This window comes from Papio anubis, chromosome 20, assembly GCF_008728515.1.
Source record: "Papio anubis isolate 15944 chromosome 20, Panubis1.0, whole genome shotgun sequence".
NCBI lineage: Eukaryota > Metazoa > Chordata > Mammalia > Primates > Cercopithecidae > Papio > Papio anubis.
The window spans coordinates 42,376,994-42,402,715 of record NC_044995.1 but is presented as its reverse complement, the minus strand read 5'-3'; the positions used below and the strand labels follow the sequence as shown (position 1 = coordinate 42,402,715).

At 45.4% G+C, this 25,722-nt stretch overlaps 1 protein-coding gene across 6 annotated transcripts; it reads right to left on the bottom strand.

Moving 5' to 3' along the window:
• Window positions 1–509: 509 nt before the first annotated feature.
• Window positions 510–25,157, bottom strand: ZNF266 (zinc finger protein 266). Of its 6 annotated transcripts, none has more exons than XM_031659960.1 (9): window positions 25,040–25,157; window positions 24,849–24,933; window positions 24,533–24,596; window positions 9,084–9,237; window positions 8,249–8,492; window positions 7,518–7,644; window positions 6,864–6,944; window positions 4,732–4,820; window positions 510–2,629 (listed from the first exon to the last, which is right to left on the bottom strand). In XM_031659960.1, the coding sequence occupies exons 6-9, from the start codon at window positions 7,549–7,551 to the stop codon at window positions 1,184–1,186; spliced, it is 1,650 nt and encodes a 549-aa protein (XP_031515820.1). In that variant the 5' UTR covers window positions 7,552–7,644; window positions 8,249–8,492; window positions 9,084–9,237; window positions 24,533–24,596; window positions 24,849–24,933; window positions 25,040–25,157; the 3' UTR covers window positions 510–1,183. The 6 variants fall into 6 exon arrangements, with proteins under 6 accessions (XP_031515820.1, XP_031515818.1, XP_031515821.1 ...); XM_031659958.1 differs by having other exon boundaries at window positions 8,249–8,331; XM_031659961.1 differs by having other exon boundaries at window positions 8,249–8,321.
• Between the last annotated feature and the right edge of the window lie 565 nt (window positions 25,158–25,722).

Genomic DNA, 25,722 nt, shown 5'->3' with positions numbered 1-25,722 from the left:
CATGCCTCAAAGCGAAGTCTTCTCTACACTGTGAATTTTTATTCCTTATATAAGGTATAAACATTTAATGAAATCTCTCCACATTCCTAATAGAGCCTCAGTCCACTCTTAAGTCACTAAGTGTTGGGTGAGGTCACAGTTATGACTTTCATAGTAAAAGAAACTTTCTTTTCTTCATAGTCCTTGATTTTCACAGGGCCTATCACCACAAGAGTTGGAAGTATTAAGATCTGATGAGCACTTACAGACTTCACATGTCCTACGTTCATAGAACGTCTCTCCTGTGATTGCCTTTGTGTTTGCACTAACACTAATGATAGCTAATGAATGGAAAAAAAAAATCACAACAAAATTTCATTATGTTTGAAGAAAGCTTAAAAAGTTGTGTTTTTCCACATTCAGAGCCATCCTGGCCTGCGGGTTGGACAAGCTTGATCTAAAGCTTTTCCCAAGTTCCTCACAGTATTAGTTTCCTAGGGTTGCTGTACAAAATAACACAGACTGAAAGATTTAACCAAGAGAAATTTATTGCCTCGCAGTCCTGGAGCCTGGAAGTCCATTACCAAGGTGGAGACAGGGTTGGTTTCCTCTGGAGGCCATAATGAAAGCATCTGTTCCAGGTCTCTGTCCTTGGCTTGCAGATGGCCATCTTCTGGTGGATTCAGTCTTCTCCGTGTGTCTCCTTCCTTCACTTTCCCTTATAGGGACACCAGTGATGTTAGATTAGGGATCGAACCTAACAGCCTCATTTGAAGTTACTCACCTGTTTGAAAACCTTATGTCCAAATACAGTTATAGTGTAAGGAACTAGGACTTAGGACTTACAAATAAGGAGTGGGGCATCATCCAGACCATACCATTTAAATTGCAGGGTTTCTCTCCAATGTGAGTTCACACATGCACATTAAGGTTTGTGGGATTCAGAAAGGTATTCCCAGATTCTCTAGAGTATTCATAGGGTTTCTCTCCAGTGAGATTTCGGATGTGTTTGGTAAGGCTTGACAATTCCGTGAAGTCATTTCCACATTCCCTGATGCAGGGTCTTCTCCACTGTGAATTCACATGCGTTCATTAGGACCTGAGATACAAAGTTGCTTCCACATTTTTACATTCATAGGGTTTCTCCCCAGTGTTTTCATGTCTTCAGAGAGAACGCGGACACCTTTAGGTCTTCCCACATTCCTTACACTGATGGTCTCTCATCTGCATGCCTTCTTTCATGATTTCGAAAGGAACTGGAAGAACTGAAGGCTTTCCCACACTCTTTACATTCATAGGGCTTCTCTCCAGTGTGGGTTCGTTCATGTAACTGAAACGAATTGGAGTAACTGAAGGATTTCCCACACTGTTTACATTTGTAGGGTTTTTCTCCAGTGTGGATCCGCATGTGAAGGTTAACACAAGTGGGAAACTTAAAAGCTTTGCCACATTCCATACACGTGTATGGTTTTTTGGCACTGTGGGTCCGCATGTGATTATTAAGACTAGAGGAATGCGTAAATGCTTTCCCACATTCCAGGCACTCAAAGGGCTTCTCTCCCGTGTGAATTCTCAAATGTCCACTAAGATTTGAAGAAATAGCAAAGGCTTTCCCACATTTGACACATTCAAAAGGCTTCTCTCCAGTGTGAGTTCTTGTATGTTCACTAAGGCGAGAGGATCTGGCGAAGGCCTTCCCACATTCCTTACATTCATAGGGCCTCTCTCCACTGTGAGTTCGCGCATGCTTAGTAAGGTCTGAGTTCTGAGTGAAGGCTTTCCCACAGTCCTTACATTTATAGGGTTTTATTCCAGTGTGAATTCGAAAGTGATCACTGAGGCATGAGGAATTTCTAAAGTATTTTCCACATATCTTACATTCAAAGGGATCCTTTGCAGTGTGAGTTTTTAAATGTTCAGTAAGTTGAGAAGATGTAGTGAAGGCTATCCCACATTCCTTGCATTCATAAGGCTTCTCACCCACATGACTTTTCATGTGTTGACTTAAGCAAGAGGAAACAGTGAAGGCTTTCCCACAATCCTTACATTTATAAGGTTTCTCTCCAGTGTGAGTTTTTCTGTGCTGAGTAAGCTGACAAGACCTAGTGAAGGCTTTCCCACACTCCTTACACTCATAGGGATTGTCTCCAGTGTGGGTCCCCATGTGAATATTAAGGTATGCAGAATATCTAAAGCCTTTTCCACATTCCTTACATTTGTAGGGTTTTTCCGAACTGTGACTTTGTATATGCACAGCAAGGTCTGTGGAGTGAATAAAGCCTCTCCCACATTCCTTCCATTCATGGAGACTTTCTCCATTGTGAGTTCTTAAATGTCCCTGAAGGTGTGAATGATTAACGAAGGATTTCCCAGAGTCACTGCAATCAAAAGCTTTATCTCCTGTGCATATTCTCTGGTGAACAACATCTGGGGTCAGGCTGAAGGCTTTTCCACACTGACTAAACACAGAACGTTGCTCTCCAGTAGAGGTTTTCTTGTGCAGAGTAAGGAAGTCTACTCCATACAGATGACACTCAAATGCGTTCTCACTATTTTGAGTTCTCACGTGTGTCTTAAGGCATGAGTGTTCACTGGGGACATCTCCACATTGCTGAACATCATTGGCCTCCCCTCCGTTGTGGCTTCCTATCTGTTGATAAAGGAATGAATGATGATTAAAGGACTGTTCAGACTCACTAACAGATTCCACTCATCAGAAGAGAGGAACATTGTGATGATTATTTTCGTGTTTACCATTTTCATTACACACATACAAGTACTGCCCTTTTGATTTCTTTCCAGTGGAATGATGAAAAGCTCCTGTCCCTTTTGGCCGGAACTGCCATCTTCCAGTAATTTGCCAAAATGATGAACACAAAGGGAAAGAGGAGAGGCACCCGATATATGTTCTCTAGGCCTTTTAGAAAACATGGAGTTGTTCCTTTGGCCACGTATATGTGAATCTATAAGAAAGGTGATATCGTAGACATCAAGGGAATGGGTACCGTTCAAAAAGGAATGCCCCACAAGTGTTACCATGGCAACACTGGGAGAGTCTACAACACTACCCAGCATGCTGTTGGCATTGTTGTACACAAACAAGTTAAGGGCAAGATTCTTGCCAAGAGAATTAATGTGCGTATTGAGCACATTAAGCACTCTAAGAGCCGAGATAGCTTCCTGAAACGCGTGAAGGAAAATGATCAGAAAAAGAAAGAAGCCAAAGAGAAAGGTACCTGGGTTCAAATGAAGCGCCAGCCTGCTCCACCCAGAGAAGCACACTTTGTGAGAACCAATGGGAAGGAGCCTGAGCTGCTGGAACCTATTCCCTATGAATTCATGGCATAATAGGTGTTTAAAAAAAAAAAAATAGAAGACCTCTGGGCTGAAAAATGTTTCTCTTCATTGAGTAGAAGTGTGGTGTCCTCTCCCCCAAAGAAATACTTAAAGCAAATTTTAGTTGTGTCCTAATTCATTATGTAATGTCTTTCCTATTCAAATTTAATGTATTCCTTGCTGAAGGATGTAAGGTAGCTTATTGTGCAACAGATTACTCAGTTGGTTAGAAAATGGCCAGGTATTATGTATGAAATATTTGTACTGGTTTGAAGATAGTCTTAAATCATCAAGGAAGATATAAAGTAATTTTTTTTTTTCAAAAAAAAAAAAAGAAAAGCTCCTGTCAGGCTGTGCCATCTACTCTCAAATGTCTGTAGAGTTTTATGAAATTGCTTTAAAAACTCACTATCTAGTTACAAATGTGTTCTTGACGGGAACTCTAAAACACTTAAGTGTTGGCTGGGCATGGTGGCTCACACCTGTAATCCCAGTGCTTTGGGAGGCCAAGGCGGGCAGATCACCTCAGGTCAAGAGTTCAAGACCAAGGCCGGGCGCGGTGGCTCAAGCCTGTAATCCCAGCACTTTGGGAGGCCGAGACGGGCGGATCACGAGGTCAGGAGATCGAGACCATCCTGGCTAACATGGTGAAACCCCGTCTCTACTAAAAATACAAAAAACTAGCCGGGCGTGGTGGCGGCGCCTGTAGTCCCAGCTACTCGGGAGGCTGAGGCAGGAGAATGGCGGGAACCCGGGAGGCGGAGCTTGCAGTGAGCCGAGATCGCGCCACTGCACTCCAGCCTGGGCGACAGAGCGAGACTCCGCCTCAAAAAAAAAAAAAAAAAAAAAAGAGTTCAAGACCAGCCTGGCCAACATGGTGAAACCCTGTCTCTACTAAAAATGCAAAAATTAGCCAGGCATGGTGGCGCGTGCCTGTACTCGCAGCTACTCAGGTGGGTGAGGCACAAAAGTCGCTTGAGCCCAGGAGGTGGAGGTTGCAGTGAGCCAAGATCGTGCAATTGTATTCCAGCCTGGGCGACAGAGCAAGACTCTGAGAGAAAAACAACAGTAAGTGTCAAGCTAGGTTTCAGGCATCCCCAGGTCATCGTATTGAGTCCTCTCCAGAGTCATTATCCCTCTGGGGAAATGCTACTTATCTCAAAGAGCTCTCATTCTGCTAATTTTCTTTTTTCTTTTACTGTAATTAAATTAATTTAGTGTTTAGAGCTAAGATGTTGCTATGTTGACCAGGCTGGTCTAGAACTCCTAGCCTCAAATGATCCTCCCACTTCAGTCTCCCAAAGTGCTGGGATTACAGGTGTGAGCCACCATGCCCAGATTTATTCTGATTTTCTATAATGAAATCCCCAATCATCTCTAAATGTGAAAACTAAGACGTATCCTTGTTAATCTTACCATTTGAATCCCACTGGAGTTTGGCTCCCCCAAAAAATCTTGCTGAAGGGCTGACTCTTTGATTTTAAGTTGCACTTTCCATTCTGAAGCTAAAGAGAAAAAGAAATGTAAGGATTTAGAGACACACAGGGTAGATAGATGGAGCTGAAAATGAGAGAGATCATTTGTATTTGTTTTCTTTTTTTTTTTTTTGAGACAGAGTCTCGCTCTGTTGCCCAGACTGGAATGCAATGGCATGGTCTTGGCCTCCCAGAACCTGGGAGGTCTCTGCCTCCCAGGTTCAAGTGATTTTCCTGTCTCAGCCTCCTGAGTAGCTGGGACTACAGGCACGTGCCACCACACCCAGCTAATTTTGTATTTTTAGTAGAGATGGGGTTTCACTATGTTGCCCAAGTTGGTCTCAAACTCCTGACCTCGTGATTCATCCGCCTCAACCCCCCAAAGTGCTGGGATTACAGCCGTGAGCCACTGCACCTGGCCCCTGTATTTGTTTTCAAATTAAACATGGTAACAAAAAACAAGACAGATTGTATATCAAAAATGTGGCAATAACAAGGATATAGCGTCAAAATTTTACATAGTTTACTACCAACTGATTCTATGAAAATTAAAAACTCATGGTGAACACAAAGAATATTACCATGGAAGGGAAGTCAAGGAATAGGACAACAAGCACACATCAAAACAGGGAACTTGTTTTTCTTCTTTTTTTGAGACAGAGTTTCACTCTTGTTACTCAGGCTGGAGTGCAATGGGACAATCTTGGCTCACTACAACCTCCACCTCCCAAGTTCAAGCGATTCTCCTGCCTCAGCCTCCCAAGTAGCTGGGATTACAGGTGTCTGCCACCACACCCAGCTAATTTTTGTATTTTCAGTAGAGACGGGGTTTCAGCATTGTTGGCCAGGCTGGTCTCGAACTCCTGATAGCAGGTGATCCTCCCGCCTCGGCCTCCCAAAGTTCTGGGATTACAGACATGAGCCACCGGTGAGTCACCATGCCCAGCCTTTTTTTTTTTCGAGACAGAGTCTCACTCTTTCAACCCAGCTGGAGTTCAGTGGCACGATCTTGGCTCATCGCAACCTTCGGCTCCTGGGTTCAAGCAATTCTCCTGCCTCAGTCTCCCTAGTAGCAGGGACTACAGGAGTGCGCCACCACACCCAGCTAATAGTTGTATTTTTGTCGCAATGGGTTTCACCATGTTGGCCAGGCTGGTCTTGAAATCATGACCTCATGTGATCCACCCGCCTCAGCCTCTCCAAGTGCTGAGATTACAGGCGTGAGCCACCACACCTGGCCTAAAACAAGAACTTTTAAAGAAGAAACCAACGGGTCCTATCACAGGAAAAAATGAGTAGACAAAGTTAAGACTATGAGAAGCTAAAGATTTCTTAACTTCTAAGAAAGAAATGGCCTAGCTGGGCAAGGTGGCTCACGCCTGTAATCCCAGCACTTTGGGAAGCCGAGGCAGGTGGAACACTTGAAATCAGGAGTTTGGGACCAGCCTGGCCAACGTGGTAAAACCCTATCTCTAATAATAATACAAAAAATTAGGTGGGCATGGCGGCACACACTTGTAGTCACGGCTACTCAGGAGGCTGAGGCAGGAGAATCACTTGAACCTGGGAGGCTGAAGTTGCAGTGAGCCAATATCACACCACTGCATTACAGCCTGGGTGACAGTAAAACCGTGTCTCAGGGAAAAAAAAAAAAAAAAAAAAAGGCCTCAATGTTGTGAGATAAACTGCATCTTAAAAAGTTTTCTCATTATGGCCAGGTGCAGTGGCTCACGCCTGTAACCCCAGCACTTTGGAAGGCTGAGGCAGGCGGATCATAAGGTCAGGAGTTCGAGACCAGCCTGACCAACATGGTGAAACCCCATCTCTACTAAAAATACGAAAATTAGCTGAGCGTGGTGGTGTGCGCCTGTAATCCCAGCTACTCAGGAGGCTGAGGCAGGAGAATCGCTTGCACCCCAGAGGCAGAGGTTGCAGTGAGCTGAGATGGCGCCACTGCACTCCAGCCTGGGCGACAGAGCGAGAATCTGTCTCAAAAAAAAAAAAAAAGTTTCCTCATTTTACTTGTAAACATACTGAACTTACTGACCAGGGCAGTCCATCATGAACACTCACCTTGGAAATCACCTCTCTGCACTGTCCTAGACTCTTCTTGTTCCAGCCAAGAGATCAGACTGGGTTTGAAGAGCTGATACCCTGTGCACAGAGAAAGATTCATTACCAGAAGAGGCTCATGCAAGAGATGACAAATCTTTCCATAACTCAGTAGCTACAGTTCCAATGGAAGCAGTGAAATTATTTTAAAAGGGCTAAAAATGCAAATATCATCTGTCTGTGCCCCCAAAAGATTGGCGATCTCTGATCCCTGAAACCCAAATCCAGGCTGATGTACATACTTACAAAGCACTAAGACTTTTATCCAAATAGGAAGTTAAATGAAACAAAGAGCTCTTCATTCTCATGGGAAACAACTATACATCTCATTCTTCAACATTATAGCACATCAGATTCGTGAGAGCTTGTTAAAACACCTGACAGGGCCCCTGTTGCAGAGTTTCTGACTGAGTATGTCAAAGGTGGAGACTGAGAACGTACAGCTCCAACAGTGCTGATGAATCTCTACCACCAAGCAGAAGAAACCCTATTAGGGCAGGGACTATGTCTGTTATTTCCCACTGTGTTCAGAGTTGCTGTCTCTGATGTGCGATACAGGAAATACATAACATAATCTGTTCCACAGCAGGTTACAAGGGATGAGGCCAGTCTTACCTACTGTGGCCAAATTCTTATAGTTCTCTAGCATCACATCTCTGTAGAGGTTTCTCTGAGTTGGGTCCAGTAAAGTCCATTCTTCTGGGGTGAAGTCCACAGCCAGATCATCAAAAGTCACTGAATCCTAAACCATCACACACATGCTGGCTTGAGTCACATAACATGTCTACCGGTGTTCGCTGCAAAATGCAATACCTACAGAGTCTGAGGGCTCACACTGCCTACCCCAGAGTTCACTGGTCCCAGGAGGTCCTCTCTATCCACACTCACTCACTGTCAGTCCCCTCCAGTGACATGACTTGAATGGCACTTCTTACACATGATTGTACCTAACACAACCAGACTGGGAGGTCATCTGATTTCTCTCCACTGCAGCACACTCTTGAGCAGATGCTAGATAAACGCTGGTGAATGGATAAATTATCTCAGCAAAGGATACTTTTATGTCCCTTACCATGTGTCAGAACACTCAACAAAATAAAAACTATGCAGTTGGGACCATGAGGGAAGACTAATTAATCAACACTGAAATACTGGGATGGCATTCAAGGCAAACCCTCACCAATATGACAGGCTCCACTCCTTCAGGGAATTTGACTAGGGACTCGGTCCTTGAAGGAGGCTTTATTTGCTTTAAGAAGCTCTGGAGATAATTCTGTGTAGAAGGAAATGTGTCTATCTGGTGATGCAAGTATGATATTTTGGAGAAGGATACACTCCCTGCATACCTGATAACAACTTGTCAGACAGTCAGCCACCACCCTTTCCACTTCTGTCTTTTCTTGAAGGCAGACTGGGTCCCTGTAAAGACCTCATGGAAAAGAAAGAAGGCATGAGAACCCAGGGCTGACCATAATTCCCACATTCACACACCCCGAAGTCCTGCGGTGAGATTCCCATATACTGCTGCACGCTCAAGAAAACACACACATACACACTACCGCTATCAATTCCAGGGCAGTTCTGCCTCACCTAAAGGCAAAAAAAAAAAAAAAAGGATGGTCAGCCATGCTGCCCACTGGGAAAAGGGTAGTAGTCTTATTTTACAGATAATGAAACTTAACCGTGGAAATACATAGCACCTCTTCCCAAAGCACACACAGCAGGGGGCTGCTGAAGCATTCTGCCAGGTGCGATGGCTCACGCTTGTAATCCCAGCACTTTGGGAGGTCGAGACGGGCAGATCACTTGAGGTTAGGAGTTTGAGACCAGCCTGGCCAACATGGTGAAACTCCGTCTCTACTAAAAATACAAAAAATTAGCCAGGTGTGGTGGCACACGCCTGTAATCCCAGCTACTCGGGAGGCTGAGGCAGGAAAATTGCTTGAACCCGGGAGGCAGAGGTTGCAATGAGCTGAGATTGTGCCACTGCACTTCCGCCTGAGCAACAGAGCAAGACTCTGTCTCCAAAAAAAAAAAAAGAACAAAGCATTCCCTAGCCCACGTTAGCACCTCAGAAATTAAGTTGCAGTGTTAATGATCAGGCACAGGCCACTGGACTCCACATTGTGCGGGGGGACACCTAAAGCAGGGTCTCTGAAAATGAACAGAAACAGGACTTACCATAGGACAAATCAATGGCTGCCATCCCGCAGGGCTGACGGCTAAATGTGCTTCAAAATGCCTTTCCTTTACTCCAAGGATCACTCCAGGACAGCTTAGGAATCTACACGGACAGAGGTAACCTCCATTCTCTTTATCCAGTGTTAATGGTGTCCTGTTTGTATAAATCATTAATCAACAAGCATTACTTATCAGTCATCAGACATCATTAGCACTCTCTCCGCAGGGCATGTAAGTGAAAGCCACTGAAAACGGTGTACACTACAAATATTAGGACCACCAGCTTCCACTACTGAGGAACGGTGTGTGTCAGAAGCCACACTAGCAGCTTTATATACATGCTTAATTATCATAACCACTCTTTACAGTAGATATCAATGACCCCTATTTGACAAAGAAAAAAACCAGGCCGGGCATGGTGGCTCACACCTGTAATCCCAGCATTTTGGGAAGCTGAGGTGGGTGTGTCAGTTGAGGTCAGGAGTTCAAGACCAGCCTGGCCAACGTGGTGAAACCCCATCTCTACTGAAAATACAAAAATTAGCTGGGCGTGGTGGTGCGCGCCTATAATCCCAGCTACTGAGGAGACTGAGGCAGGAGAATCGCTTGAACCTGAGAGACAGAGGTTGCAGTGGGCCGAGATCACACCACTGTACTCCAGCCTGGCAACATAGTGAGACTCTGTATCAAAAGGTAAAAAAGAAAAAGAAAAAGAAAAAAAATCTACATTCAGACAACACTTGGCTTTGGTCCAGAATCATCCAGTTTGGAAGTTGCAAACCAGGACTTGAACGTAGGCAGTTTTGTCCCTGACACCCAATCTGTGGCTGCTCTGACTTTCCCACATGACCAGTGCTGGTCTAAACCTGCACAGTGCAACACCATGGTCACTACCCACATGTGTTATTGAACACCCACTCCATATTAACCTAACATGACCAAAGAACAGAATGTATTTTAATTTAATAAAATTTATACAACTAAAAATTTAATAAAAATTAATCACAATCTTTAATAAATCAAACACAGAACAACAGTGCAAATACTGATTGACAGAATGGAATCTGAATGATGAAAATCACTAAAAACTGAACAGTTCATTATCCATGAACCAGCTACACCCCCACAAGGACGCTACAGCCTTTATTCTACGAATGAGAAGGCTAAAACTCTGAAGTCACACTGGGTTACAGAAACCCCATGTCCAGACTCCTGGTGTAGATTGTACCCACTTCCATGGGTTTCAAACTGGGGATCCTTAGGCTGAAGAGGGCCACAAATGTGTTTCGTTTGGTGAAATCTAAATCAATCATGTTATTTTATTTAAACCTGAAATATAATTAATGCACAGTTAAAAGTGCAGATCTTAGGTATTCAGTGGATGAATTTTGACAATCGCATACACTTGCGTAATCAAAAGCCTCAACGAGATGTAAAACATGTTCGTCTCCCCTGAAAACCTTCTTGCCCCTTCCAGTCTATTCTCACTCTCAACTCCAGATAAGCACTCTGTGATTTCCCTCATTTAGCAGACACGACACTGGACAGGTAAATTAGGCAGTGTGCTCATCTCTCACAAATGTACATCCTATCTTCATTTTTCTTTACTATTTAAATAACATGAGATAAATATTCTAAAATCTCCCACTGCAACTGTGGACTTGTCTATTTCTTCTTGTGTATCTGTAATGTATACTCCTTTACACATCTTGTAACATTACTGGGTAGATAGATACACACATTGTATCTATCTGGGTATCTAAAGTATCTAAAGTATCTAACATTGCTGGGTAGATAGATACACACATTGAACTTTCCTATTTTTGGAGCAACAAAACCTTTTATCATAAGGAACTCTGTGTGTCTCTAGGAATGTTCTTGGATGATGCTGGGTGACAACACTGCAACCTGCTTTTCTTTGTGGAGTCTCTGTATCTCATGGGCAGCCTTAGGTATCTTTGGGTGCCAATGTTCTCCTTTACCTGGCATGGAGCCTAAAGGCACCCATTGATGGCTGGACAGACAACTGAGATCCTTCTAGACACTGTTAAAGTACACCCAGACTACAGCCCCTTCACAATTCATAACACAATACACATCTGAGTTTTGAGGAAATGTATTGAACTACTCAATGAATGCAAGGGTGACAGGAATACTGTCTCTTTCTATGCACTTATCCACCACCCACGGCCTGTCTGCATACCAACAACTGGTTTCCCCCGGTCGCCTGATGTGGATACTTAGTGCTCTCAGTACCCTTACTGGCACCCTAACTTCCTCTGCTCATGAGCCCAACAGCCAGGGTTGCCTGCATTCCAGAGGGCTGTTTCCTGCTTTCCCCAAGTCTGACGACTAGCTCTAGCACCCCCCAAAAGTACAGAGCAGAAGCACTATAGCCCTGCTAAAGGCTGACCCTGAAGGGCAGTACTAAAGGAAAATCTTCCCAGTGGCAGAGCTTCGGGCAGTGTATTGGCCTGCTTCTGGGTCTGGAGTAGGAGTTGACAAGATGCATGCATACACAAACACAGACTCATTAAGAGTTGCCTATGGCTTGGCTGGATGGTCAAAAATGTGGGAGGAATGCCAGGCGCGGTGGCTCACGCCTATAATCCCAGCACTTTGGGAGGCCAAGGCGGGTGGATCACGAGGTCAGGAGTTCGAGGCCAGCCGGGCCAATATGGTGACATCCTGTCTCTACCAAAAATTTAAAAAAAAAAAAAAAATCAGCCGGGCATGGTGGCTCACACCTGTAGTCCCAGCCACTCGGGAGGCTGAGGCAGAAGAATGGGTTGGGCCCAGGAGGTGGAGGTTGCAGTGAACCGAGATGGTGCCACTGCCCTCCAGCCTGGGTGACACAGCGAAACTCCGTCTCAAAAAAAAAAAAAGTGTGAGGAACCAGAGTGGTAACAAGGAAACCTGGGAGAAGGTACATGGACGGACCTCACTGAAAGGACAGATTGTGTCCCATGTGAATGCCTACCAAAGGTGATCCACTAGAAATAAGGTGGACAGAATCACGCACACTAAAGATACCTGTTAACTTTTCCTAGCTACCTCAGTGCTTGCTCAATGGGCCCATTAAAAAATGTTCATGACAGCAGGGATAAAGGCTATGCATGGGCTCAGCAATAAGGACTTCCCCTTACCAAGTCTGACTCAGCTAACATTACTGCTGGGCCTAATCTCCTGAAAGCAGAAATTAACCCTGATCACCCAATATGGCGCCATTCCTTAGAGGAGACCAACCAGCCATGCTGTAACAGGTCCTCTTCTATCAGGAAATATAACTCATCCTCACCAGAACAGACTCATGTTCTGCTGTGGATTTGCCTTTTGACTAGTTAGGCTTCTGCTGGCACCACCATCCACGGACTCACAACGTCCTTTATCAGCAGTCACAGCCTCCACACAACAGAGTTTCTAAACAAGAAAAGCATCTCACTGCAGGGAAGTGCAACAGTAGAAGCATGTCCTTAAAATCAACTGGTCCCATCGCACAACCCATCACTCAGAAGCAGTGGATCTACGTGAAAAGTAGAATCGCATACTGAAAACTCAGTTACAGGGCCAAATGGGAGACAACCCTTAGAAAGGAATTCTATCCCATAGGTCAAGGAGTATGCTTTGAGTCAGAGAGCCTTCCATGGTACTGTCTCCCCACAGCCAGAATACATGGGTCCAAGAATTGATGAGTGGGCCAGGCGCAGTGGCCCACGCCTGGAACCCCAGCACTTTGGGAGGCTGAGGCAGGTGGATCGTTTGAGGTCAGGAGTTCGTGACCAGCCCGGCCAACATGGGGAAACCCCATCTCTACTAAAAACACAAAAAATTAGTTGGACATGGTGACACATGCCTGTAATCCCAGCTACTTGGGAGGTTGAGGCAGGAGAATGGTTTGAACCTGGGAGGCGGAGGTTGCAGTGAGCCGAGATTGTGCCACTGCACTCCAGCCTGAGTGACACAGCAGGATTCCGTCTCAAAACAAAAAACAAAACAGGCCAGGCGCGGTGGCTCACGCCTGTAATGTCAGCACTTTGGGAGGCCAAGGCGGGCAGATCACAAGATCAGGAGATCGAGACTATCCTGGTTAACACCATGAAACCCCGTCTCTACTAAAAATACAAAAAATTAGCCAGGCGTGGTGGCAGGCGCCTGTAGTCCCAGCTACCAGGAGTCTGAGGCAGGAGAATGGCATGAACCCGGGAGGTGGAGCTTGCAGTGAGCCGAGATCACGCCACTGCACTCCAGTCTGGGTGACAGAGTGAGACTCCGTCTCAAAAAAACAAAAACAAAAACAAAAACACAAAAAAAATAGAACTGATGGGTGAAGGTGGAATTAACTGCACAGACAGAAGTTTGCTTCCACTCCCAGCGACTCAGAGCACTGCTGGTCCAGAAATCTTCTTAGTCCCTAGTGGAAAATGCCTCCCCCAGGGGGTACTGTTATGGTTCCAATGCACTGGAACAGGAGATTGCCACCTGGCCCTTTTGGGCTTCATATACCACTAACCCAAGAGGGAAAAAAAAAAAAAAAGCTTAATCTACTGGCTGCAGTGGTTAATCCCAATTATCAAAGGAAAACTGTGGCACTGCTAGACAACTGAGGCAAGGAGGATGAAGTGATGAAGTGTAGAATCTCTGAGTACTTCTATACTCCATAGAAAAGGTTAACGGAAAACCACAGCTGAACGAAGGCAGGACAACAGAGGACTCAGACTCTGGGCGAAGGAAGATTTGGATCGCTCCTCCCTGGTACAAAACCCGGAGCAGCTGAGGTTCAAGTGGAAGGCTGGGAAAATATGGAATTAGTCACTGAAGAAGTAAACCGTGGACATCAACTGCAATCTCAAGACCAGTGACAGAAACAAGAAATGTAGTTTTGCACATTTTCTCTGTGCTTGTTATATCTATGTATGTCTATATCCATGTGTTTATTTAAATGAACCATTTACTTCTATCTTTTTCCCGCTTTTATTTTATATACACATTATTAGAGGTTACATGTGTAACTGTGTCTTTAGGAAACAGAATCGTTAGAATGGGACTAAATTTGAGGAGTAACTGACACGGCCCGCGGTGGGAAAACAAAGGACTGTTTGAACTGCGCATCTTCTCAGTCTGGGGATGGGTGAGGACTTCTTCCCTCGTATCTTCTTAGGCAGGAGTATAGACTTGTTTAATTATTCCAAAGAAGCTCCTATGTGTGTAGGAGAGTGCATATGGATGGTAAAGAACCAAAGAGTGAAATATGCCAGTTAGCTGTTTATGTATCTCAGCTCCAATACCCCCATCGCCTTTGTCTTAGTTAAAACTTCCCCTGCCTGTGTAGCTGTTTGTTACACGGCCCGCTTGTTCCTCACCTCACTGGCCCCAAACCCAACACATCTCACAGTTGCTGACTACAATGAAACTTAGTGGCCAACACCAGAGTCATATAAATAAGACCTTTCCTTTGTGCAGCCAATCCACAACCCCCAAAGAAAGGCCTGAGGGATAACATCCATGGACCTTAATAAAGCAAGGCCCCACAGGTCCTCTCTCTCATTCCTGTCCCACAGGTTGAGCACCCGGCTGTCTCGGGACTTCCATCAGCCTCCGAGAGCAGCCTCCCGTTCCAGGGATCTGTGAGTAGGAGGACGCTTCTGACATTTCAGGTGTTTTGTTGTGCTGCCTCCTCTACATCTTGCCTGCCCAACACACTGGAATGTAACTCTCCTCCCTGTCTGGGTAGGGCTAGAATTTGCAGCCACTCTTCAGAGAGACAGAGAGAGACCCCTTAGACCAAAACAGAGGAAAAGATATTCAGTGCAGTGAACAGGGTGTGTAGTCACAACCCGAGGGACACAAGCCCAGGCCTTCAGATTGCTCTTGGCCTGCTTACTACCTGGCCCACCCACACAGCTGACGCCATATGGGAGGGCTCCGTGGCCTGCTGGGGTGCCTCCCTGCTGCTGTGCACTGCTGCCTGGTGTCTTTGTGGAACGCTGCCAAAACTCCCCTCCCTAAATTGGGTGCCTCCTCCATAGTCCAAGTGCTCCCTGGGACTCACCAACTGCTAGCCTTGGGAGGGCAACAGGGGTATGACACTCACTATCCAAGGCTGCTGTCACTTCCCCAGATAGGAACTGCTGGGCTGGAGGAAGCCAGCTGTATTCCCAAGGCCTCACTCTGGCACCGCGGGCTTGCTACTGAGAGGCAGAAGCGGGTAAGGCAGGCTCTGGGCCAATCAGAGCGTTAGCGGAGTGCAAGAGGAAGACCGGCATTCTGACTGCCCGCTGAGTGGAGAGGCAGTACGGACGAGACCACCAGACTTCCCACCCTGACAACAGTAGCAGCCCCTTCACTGGGGAGATGACGGCACCTCGCAGGCAAGGCTGCTGCCGGGGTCTGCTATTCCCATGACACGGTCTTCCCTTGCATCTGTTTCTCTACGCCCCCACCCTGACGAGGTCAACCAGGCGCCCTAGACAGAAAGGTGGCTGCCTACAAACGGGGCAGATGGGAAGCACAAATGGAGGCCAGAGATCAAAACGGGGGCCACTCGGGACCACTGGAAGCTTATCAGGCAAGCAAAGGAAAAAATATTTTAGTCACCTGGAGATACAAGCCATTCTAAAGATTTTACTTAGAAGAAAAAAAGAGAGGGAAAGAGACTGATTATCTTGAGTCTGGACTTCCCAGTCCTCTACTGCCTAGAAGCACTGGGCCCCTTACCCCTCCTTCTTTAGCTCTTATCAACCAAAGACAGAAATTAAGAACCCTTCAGGCAGTTAAAAGCCTAAGACCAAAAAAAGAGAAAAAAGAAAAAAAAAAAAAAAAGGAAAAAAAGGCTCGGGCTTTGGGAAGTTACAAGTTCAAGAAAAAAAAAAAAAAGGAACTTTTTTTGAACTTTAAGTACAAAGCAAATGCCAGGTCTAACAAACATAATCCCGCTAGCCCTAGATTACTCAATGATTTAAACACAGACCATGAGACACGGGGAAAAAAATAATAGGTAATTAGATTTTAACTAACATTCGCTAAAATGTACCAATTAACAAAACTGCATAGGCCTACTCAATCTGGGGCTCAAATTACACTTATACCTGAGGATCCCACTAAATTTAAACATTGTGCTCCCTAAAATCTTAAAAGGGTAAGTAAATACAAGAGAAAAAAATTAGGTATGCCTCGCTTTAACTGTAGCCTTCAGTTTCCCATAGTCATAGGACCCGTTGCCCTAAAATATTCCATATGAGGCATAAATATGCTAACATAAATAAAGTGAGACTTTGACACTTACAAATTGTCTGGATAAAATGGGACCCCATGGATAATCAGTTAAGATACTTCACATGGCCCAAGGTAAGTTACAATAGGGCCTCAAGGATTAAAACTTCTATAAAACCTAATTAATGAAGGGGTGATTATCTCTACTGCTTCTCCATTTGACAGCCCAATTGTGCCTGCTCTTAAATCTGAAAACAAAATAAAGGGCACCTCATGCTGGATTACTACGGCCTTCACATTGTGGTCCCATCCACCAAGGCGCCCACACCCAGTATTATTAAAACTCCTGCTTCTATTCAATCAACAACCAATAACTATTGTGCTTTTAATTATAAATTTGGCTAACGTAACGTGTTCTTTTTTTTTTTTTTTTTTCTTGAAATGAAGTCTTGCTCTGTCTCCCAGGCTAGATTGCAGTGGCGTGATCTCGGCTCACTGCAACCTCCACCTCCCAGGGTTCAAGTGATTCTCTCCCCTCAGCCTCCCAAGTAGCTGGGATTACAGGTGCGTGCCACCATGCCCAGCTAATTTTTTTCTTTTTCTTTTTTTTTTAATTAGAGACGGGGTTTCACCCTGTTGGTCAGGCTGGTCTTGAACTCCTGACCTCAAGTGATCCGCCCACCTCAGCCTCCCAAAGTGCTGGGATTACAGACGTAAGCCAACATGCCCAGCCCGGACAAATCTTGTTCAGTGCCTATTTCAACAGCCTCTCATCTGCAGCTTGCCTCACCCTCTGATGGGACACAACACACCTTTTCCAGGCTACCCAACAGATCTGTCATCACGTAGGATCTTTGCAAACGAGATCTTAACAACATTCACCTTCTCCAGGAACGCAGGTATGCACTGCACGGATAACAGCCTTCCCCAAGGAAACTCTCTTGACCTGCTCATTAAGGGGAAATAATTCCAATATCTTTTAGTAATTTTTGGGTTCTGGTGGCAACATATTCCTGATTTACAAATTATACTTATAAATTAAATTAAAATCAACAAGCGCTCCTATTAATGCCTCGAAGAAAAAAAAAAGAAAACGGGAAAAAAAGCTGGGTGCGGTGGCTCACGCTTGTAATCCCAGCACTTTGGGAGGCCGAGGCGGGCGGATCATGAGGTCAGGAGATCGAGACCACGGTGAAACCCCGTCTCTACTAAAAATACAAAAAATTAGCCGGGCGTGGTGGCGGGCGCCTGTAGTCCCAGCTACTCAGGAGGCTGAGGCAGGAGAACGGCGTGAACCCGGAAGGCAGAGCTTGCAGTGAGCCAGAGATCGTGCCACTGCACTCCAGCCTGGGGGACAGAGCGAGACTCCATCTCAAAAAAAAAAAAAGAAAGAAAGAAAACGGGGAAAAAAAAAAACAACTTCCTAAAAGGACCTCCTTCATGATAGAGAGACTGGCAACTTTTTAAATGCCTGCTGGAGTCTCTGGACCACTTATGATGGTCATTAGCTGCCCCAGGTCCTCTAGTAAGAGACACTGCCCCTCCTGACTTCCTGTTATTCACCAGTAAAACAAGTGACTGGCCATCTACAAGGCTGTCCTGGAAACAGAGGATCTCATAGACCTGAGCCTGTGATCCTCCTATGCAGCTGCCCACTGTGCTCTGGGTCAGGGACACAACCCCCCACAAGCTCTGCCAGGCCACTGAGGCCTCCCTAGGCCACGATGAAGCCAATCTCAGGCCCTCGGGTCTAATCCACCTGCAGGAGGCAGTGGCTTCCCCTGTCCTCAGTCCCTTGCCTGATGCCAGGGTGCTGAAGGAGGTCACCCCTCCCTCCTCCAGGTCCTCTGACTACCTGGAAAGCCCTTGGGATTAACTGAGTGAACAGTAATGGGAGTTCATAGACTGTGGAAAGGCCACTGCTGACCATCGTAAGTGATGGAGCTCAGCGGAATGCTGCTGCCTTCCATCCCTTAGCCAGGACGTCCCAAATAAAGGACAGGACCCAAGAAACTACGTGCCTGGCCAAATTTCAGGCAGCTGTCTTAGCACTGGATGCCCGGGTCAACAAACCGTCCCACCTTCTTCACGGTTACGATAAACTATTGGGTCATTACCTAAAAATTGTCCCTTTCAAAGTGGGGGAAAAAAAAAAAAACCCTGGGAATCTCTTGTCTGACAGATACCCAAAATATAAAGCAAAATCTCACATCTCTCCACATACTAAAAGCCACAATACAAGGCCTTGCCAGGACACTACTTATTCCCTTCGGAGTTACAGACTTCATTAGTAACCTAGATATATGTTTCACTCCTTTTTTGTCAATTTAATTTTTTTTTTTTAAGAGGCAGAGTCTCGCTATGTTGCCCAGGCTGGTCTCAAACTCCTGGGTTCAAGCAATCCTCCCACTTCAGCCTCCCAAACTGCTGGGATTACAGGGGTGAGCCACTGTGCCCAGCCCATGTTTCATTTCTTAAAACACATAATGCTAGCCCCTCAAAAAATATATTCAATAGAACTTTCATTTCCCTAATAGGTCTCAGATTACTGGTTTCACTGAAAGACAGAAAAATGTCCTCAAATAACTACTTTTCAAATTCCAGTCCAAAAAACAGACTCCTGAAATTCTCTATCATGCTCTAGGGCTTAACTTATTTTCAATCTTGCCCCCATCCCATAAGGGTTGAAGGCCAAATTGAGGGTGCGTAGTCTCCTGGAACTTACTATCATTAGATTGTCCCAGAGGCCCAGCAGCTGCTTATCTGACAGGGGACCCATCTGAACGTAAACTTCCACCAAAAGAAACAAAAACACGTTGTCAGGTACAGCTACATATCATTCTATTAACGGTTCATCTTACTAGGTGCTGTGTTGGTTTACAACCTGGAGGGCCACATCTACTTCAGTGGGTATCCACTTTAAAAGGATACCCCAGTGACACCCTATTGACTTTGTCCTAGCCCAAAATATCACCGCTGGAAACACTGCCTCCAGCAACACAGCCCCGACCCCAGACTCTGATGGTGGAGATGACCCCACCATTACACTAAAACCTCCACACAGTGATACCGTGGACTGCCTCTCCTAAAACACAAATGGACACAGAACATTTTTTTCGTCCTGAACTGTCTGCTTAGCCCATGATCCTGGTAGAGTATTTGCTTTCCGCTCATACGTGCACACCCATATACCCTATGCCTGGAGGAAAATCTGGTAGGAGTTACTAAAATTAATGGAGATTACTGTTTTCCCCAAGAGGCACCTACCTCATGGCGGTAAACTCCTTAATCCCAGGGAGGGGACCACCTACTCCCTGATGCCTTCTACTGAAGAAGGAATTCATGAATTTTACAAGTATAATTAAAGACAACCAAAAATTTTTACTTTTTCCTTCAAAAGCTAAGTGTAGCATAGCCCCTCCCCCTACCCCCCCACCACCCAGTAGTCTAAGTTAGGGAAGAATACTAACTGCCTGTTTTTTCTTCTGTGCTCAGTAAGCTTTATCTGTACTTGCTAGTTTCACGTTCCTTGGGGCTCAGTGAGTTCCTACTTCATCTTCCTAGTGCAGCTGCAAAGTTTCAAGGTTAATATAGAAACACGGTCTCCCAGGGATGTGGAACACGTAGTATAGATAAATGTAAAAGACTAATCAACTGCCTCTGTTCTTGCTTCTCTAACTATGCTTCCTGCATCAGTAGCTCCCGGCCACTGACTGCTTAAAAGGTGGCTGCTTTCTTTGTTCAGGACTCAGACTTTGCTGGACCCTAGTTCTACTGAGCCAGGTGATCACCTTTTAATAAAGACGTTTCCTGAACTCACTCTGTTCAGTCTCTCCCATCTTTGATTGTCCCACAACACTACTACCCTTCCCACTTTCTATCTCAACTTCCAGCCTTGCCTATCCAACCACAACCACGCCTGCCCCTTGGTTACACACAATACCACTAACCTTTACATATGCTTTACTAAATCATCAGCTCATATCCTCCAACATAACTGCCCTACATCCATTTTTAGGCCTGATGTAAGTTATTTGGAACCGAGTCGGACCCCATCACCTTTGGCTTACTTAAAACTTCCCCTCCCTGTGTACTGTTTGTGACATAGCCTACTTGTTCCTTACCTCACTGACCCCAAACCCAACACACCCCACAGCAGCTGGCCATAATGAAACCTACTGGCCAATACCAGTCATGTAAGTCAGTTCTCCCCACCGCTCAGGTCTATCCAATCCACAACGACGCTGGGAAAGCCTGAGGGATAAGGCCCATGGACCGTAACAAAGGCACAGTCCCACAGGTCCTCTCTGTCTCATTCCCCACCCACTGGTTAGCACTCGGCTGTCTCCTGACTTGCCATCAGGACCTCAAGGGCAACCCTCTTCTCATGGATCTGTGAGGAATAAAATGTTTCTGCTACTTGATGTGTTTTGTTGCCTTTTCTGTATCTAACCTACCCAACACACCAGAACATCTCTCCTCTTGGTCAGGACAGGGCTGGAATTTACAGCCACTCTCCAGAGACAGAGGCCTCAGGACTGAATTAGTGGAACATACAAAAAGGGGACATGGGATGGACACTGCACAAGGGAGCGTTGCCTCCTGGATACAATTGTGGCACGATGGTCAGCAGTGTGGGTGTGAGGGCACTGGAGGGTACTCTGTCCATGCCATGTGCCCAGAACACAGTCCTCAGGATACCACAAAACCCTGCCCCAGTCACCACCACCCTGTGGCCCTCCTAACACGGATGCCACATGCTCAAAACACTCCCACTAGCAGAGGCACCCTCTGCACATGTGCCAACCTGGCTTGATGGCTTGTGCCCCTCATGACGCAGACAATGCGCATACCAGGATGCATGCTGCTGCATGACCTGTGCCTCAGAGGTTTGTTCCCAAAGACCTCCAAATGTGGACAATGATGTCCCAGGCCTTACAAACAAAGTGGCATCCAAATTTTCTGTGCATAGCTGCCATCACCATCAGTGTGAGTGTGCCCCAGAGGTGTGTTTGTCACAGCACTTTCAGGGCAGACATGAAACATTCCAAGCCTCATAGCTACAGTGGTGCCCTGACTCCCCCTACAGGCTGACCCACCCATTGCAGCTGGCCTTTGACTTGGAACACTGCTTCAATCTTGCCTAAGGACTATGACCAACTCCAGTCTGAGTAACCCAGCAAACTTCACCATCCAGTGGGCTACAGCCACACTGTGGCCAAATATTTTAATATGACCCCAGAGATCCCCACCTGCTGGCATGCATACCCATAGAAAACACCCTCCTGTTGAGTGTATACATGACCTCTGACCCGTTTCTAACAGAAGAATAAGCAAAAATGAAGAGACTGCAGGTGTGACTGAGGTCTCAAGTCAGTTGGGTTTTTTTGTTTTGTTTTGTTTTGTTTTTAGACAGGGTCTCATTCTGATTGCCCAGACTGGAGTGCAGTAGCGCAATCTCAGCTCACTGCAGCCTCCACCTCCCTGGTTCAAGTGATTCTCCGGCCTCAGTCTCCCAAGTAGCTGGGATTACAGGCACCCACCACCATGCCCAGCTGATTTTTGTATTTTTTCAGTAGAGTCGGGGTTTCACCATGTTGGCCAGGCTGGTCTTGAACTCCTGAACTGAACTGATCCAACCACCTTGGCCTCCCAAAGTGTTGGGATTACAGGCGTGAGCCACTGCACCTGGTCTACTCTTATCTTGATACACATATTGTACACATTACTGTTGCTGTAGGGCATGTATGTGTATAAACCTAGTATGTACCGCCAACAGTTTCTGAAATTGGTTTGCCAATACGCTCTCTATAAAGTAGTATATGCACATCCTCAGCAACTTTATATCGGATCCGCATCAATGATTTCACTACGTGCGGCTAGCTCACTGGAACCCCTAAGTGCCAAACAGAGAAAACGTATACAATTTCAGTCTTCACTTAAAGTCGTCAACAGGTTCTTGGAAACTGAGACTTTAAGCAAAATGACATCCCACAAAGCAAATTTTTTCCCATGCTAAGTGATATAAGCGAGTTAAGCTCCCACAGCATATTTCTGGTCACAAAAATGTCACTAAACTGCTAAATAAAGACCCCAAACACTTCTAATATTAAATATTGAAATAAATGTGAGCTATATATACATTTTAAAAAGACTAATAAAAATAGGATGTTTATCCAATTTTTGATGAATCGGTGTGCGATGGAATTAACAGTGGTAGGTTAAATCAACAAATAAATGTTTCCAAAGCAAAAACTGTAAGGACTACCTCCTACCACCAAGAAGCTCAAAAACAGTAACAAATGGGGCCAGCTTGCTAAGTGGTACCATTTACTGTTGTACATTTGTATCATTCCCAAATGTTTTAGGAATTTTTATTTTACAATAGTTTGTATTCATTCATTCATTCTCCAATCCGCCTACTCCAGTTCCAGGATAAAAATGGCCAGAGCCCATCCTAACAGCTCAGGGCACACACACACACATTCATAGGGGGACGATTTAGACACGCCAATGAAGCTAACATGTACATCTTTGGGATGTGGGAAGAAACCAGAGTGCCCAGAGAAAACCCATGCAGACGTGGGAAGAACGTGCAGAATCTACAGACTGGCCCTAGCGGAATTAGATTTTTTTTCCCCATGGATGTTATAATTAACAGACATTATTCTAAGATCTGTTGTATTTCCAGGCCATATGGCCCCTTCACAGCTTTTTGGCAGCCCACAATGGCAGGTGAGTTTTCTGGTCATTTACTTATATGGAGTGTATCAAGCCAACCCCCTAGGTGTACGAGTGTCTGTAAGGAATCACACAGAGTGTTTATTCCGGACATTCCTTCAGGGAAACAAAGGACTAATTTAGGTAGAAAGAGCCCAAAAGTGAATTGAAAAAAAACAACATTGAAAGAGGTTTTGTCTGTTTATGAATATACATATTTCCTAAGACTGATAATTAACATCAGTGAATTTTCACGGAGAGCTTATTTTTCAATGCTCAAGCACTGATTCTCATTAATCCCTTGAATTAATTTCTTATTCATGTAATGAAAATGCATTCATGCTTCTCCTATTTTCCCTTGATTTACATCATTTGTCAGATATCACTTACTTTGGCCAGGGACAGTGGCTTACACCTGTAATCCCAGCACCTTGAGAGGCCAAGGTGGGTGGATCACTTGAGGTCAGGAGTCCAAGACCAGCCTGGCCAACATGGTGAAACCATCTTTACAAAAAAAAAAAAAAATACAAAAATTAGCCAGGCATGGTGGCGCACACTTGTAATCCCAGCTACTAGGGTGGCTAAGGCAGAAGGATGGCTTGAAAACTGGAGAGGTGGAGGTTACAGTGCTACAGTGAGCCGAGATCCTGCCACTACACTGGATCCTGGACAACAGCGAAACTCTGTCTCCAAAAACAAGATATCACTTACTTTTTCCTGTCAGTCATACATTTAAGATTAAATTATCCCATCACATTGTTTCCCCAACCAAAGAAAGAATACTGACTCTGTCAAACCTGGGGTAATCTTTGATGTACTCCTCTCTCTCACCCTAGAAATGGAGTCAGCCAATTCACAGAATGCTTTGGCCAGCTCTTATTTCCTTCCCTTTCAAACATGGCTAAATCATACCATATTTTTTGGTCTCAGCTTGAATATCACTCTTTTCTTAGCATTGCCTATTCCAAAGAAAAATAGAGAAAATAATTCTGCCCTCTACTTTACTTATAGACCCTCATCAACTTGTAATACACTTATTTGCTTGGTTACATGACAGCCTCCTCCCCTATTTTACAACCTCCCTAAGAACAGCCCTTGGCTGAATTTTTTTTACTATGCTTTAATTAACCATTCAGATACTCATTCTTTTACAGGATACACCAAGAAATGAAGGATACATTTAAACACAGCACAGAAGACAATCAGAACTACCAAAATGTATAACTTTCTGAAAGAATGAATGACTCCGCAAAAAGACAATATAACGCATAAACAGTGTCTGCTAGTTTTAAAGAGACTAAAAGACATGAAAACTTGGATACATATTAGATTTCAAAACAATCAAAAGCACACATTGGAACAAAGTGGAGAACTGCACCTTTTTACACAGGGTACGTATTAACATTTTAAATTTTCTTGGTTCATAGTATTATGGTTTTAAAAGGACATGTCTTTATCTATAGGACACATATTAGCAAGCATTTAAACCTTAAGTGTCACGCCTGCAATGTTCAACTTACTTCAAAGCCTCCATTCCTTCTTCCTATAAGCCCCTGTTTTGAAGCTCTGTGGGGAGGTACAGGCCTAGGAAGTTCAGATAAAAAGAATAGCTAGTTGAGTATTCTTGCTTTTCTTCAGTAGAAAGACTTGCGGTCTACAAACGTTTATATTCACATAGAGAAATAAGCACACCCTAGATACCTAAAAAGTAGCTTTATGTTTCTACCTGAATGTAGTGCGTCAAAAGTAAATACAGGATGCGCAAAAAGAAAAACAAATTCTCAGATAAAACAGGAGGAAGAAGCCCCCGAAACCAACTTTCACCCCAGTACTCACCCGGACGCGCCAGACTCGCCAGGTCCAGGAGATGGGGGGGACGAAGGACCACAGTCAACCTGACTCGAACGGCGAAAACTCGTTTCTGGAAAAAAAAAGAAAGAAAGAAAAAAAAAGTCACAAAGATTGCTTTGGAGGACTTTGAAGCGGCAATCACCGTGTTTGCAAAAATCGTGAGGAAGCGCACTTACGAGAGATCCCGAAACGGCTCCTGGCCCAGGGCCGTACCAGTGACAGCTTGAGGGACTTTTTGGCCCCGGCGGACGCGAGGGGGGCAGGCAAGGCCTCTCTAAAGAGGCCCCTCGGCGGCCTGGGGCAAACTGGCACTTTCACCACCCCTTTCACCGCTGGCTCCCGCCCGCTATCCGACCTCGCCAAAGCTATGTCAAGCCCTAACATCACCAGGAAGAAAAGTGGTTTGGCTGCGCGGAGAAAGCGCCGGAAAACACAGCAGCGCTCCGCTGACGTCACTTCCGCCTCCAGCCTCAAACCTGGAGGAGAGCTTGGGGACTGCAACCTCAGCCAAGCTGAACGTCCTCAGGCAGAGATTCTGGTTTACTCCCCATGGCTACGGAGACGCCTTAGAGACCTTGGAGTCGGCTCAGCTTGAGGGATGGAGGCCAAAAGGGGCCCAGAGCACAAGGTTGAGGTTAGAACAAGGCCTGCCGACGGGGCCCATACCTAGGGTGGGGTCGGTGGTGTTGGCAAAGTTAGAGGTGGGGGCTCCCCCACAGGATGCGCACAATGCTCACAAAAAGCTTTTCTTTTCACCTCCTCCCACGTTCCTAGCACCCTCAAAATGATTCTTCCGTTGATAAACCTGCCAGTCCATGATATGGCCTATCTCCTCCATTCATTCAATCTAGTTTTTTGG

Excerpts from the sequence above, each read along its gene's own strand:
- ZNF266 (XM_031659958.1), bottom strand. The coding sequence starts at position 9,108 with ATGGCAGCCATTGATTTGTCCTATG. Across the intron at positions 4,821-6,863 it reads GCAGAGAGGTGATTTCCAAG|CTTCAGAATGGAAAGTGCAA; the intron begins GTGAGTGTTCAT and ends TTTTCTCTTTAG. Across the intron at positions 2,630-4,731 it reads ACTCCAGTGGGATTCAAATG|ATAGGAAGCCACAACGGAGG; the intron begins GTAAGATTAACA and ends CTTTATCAACAG.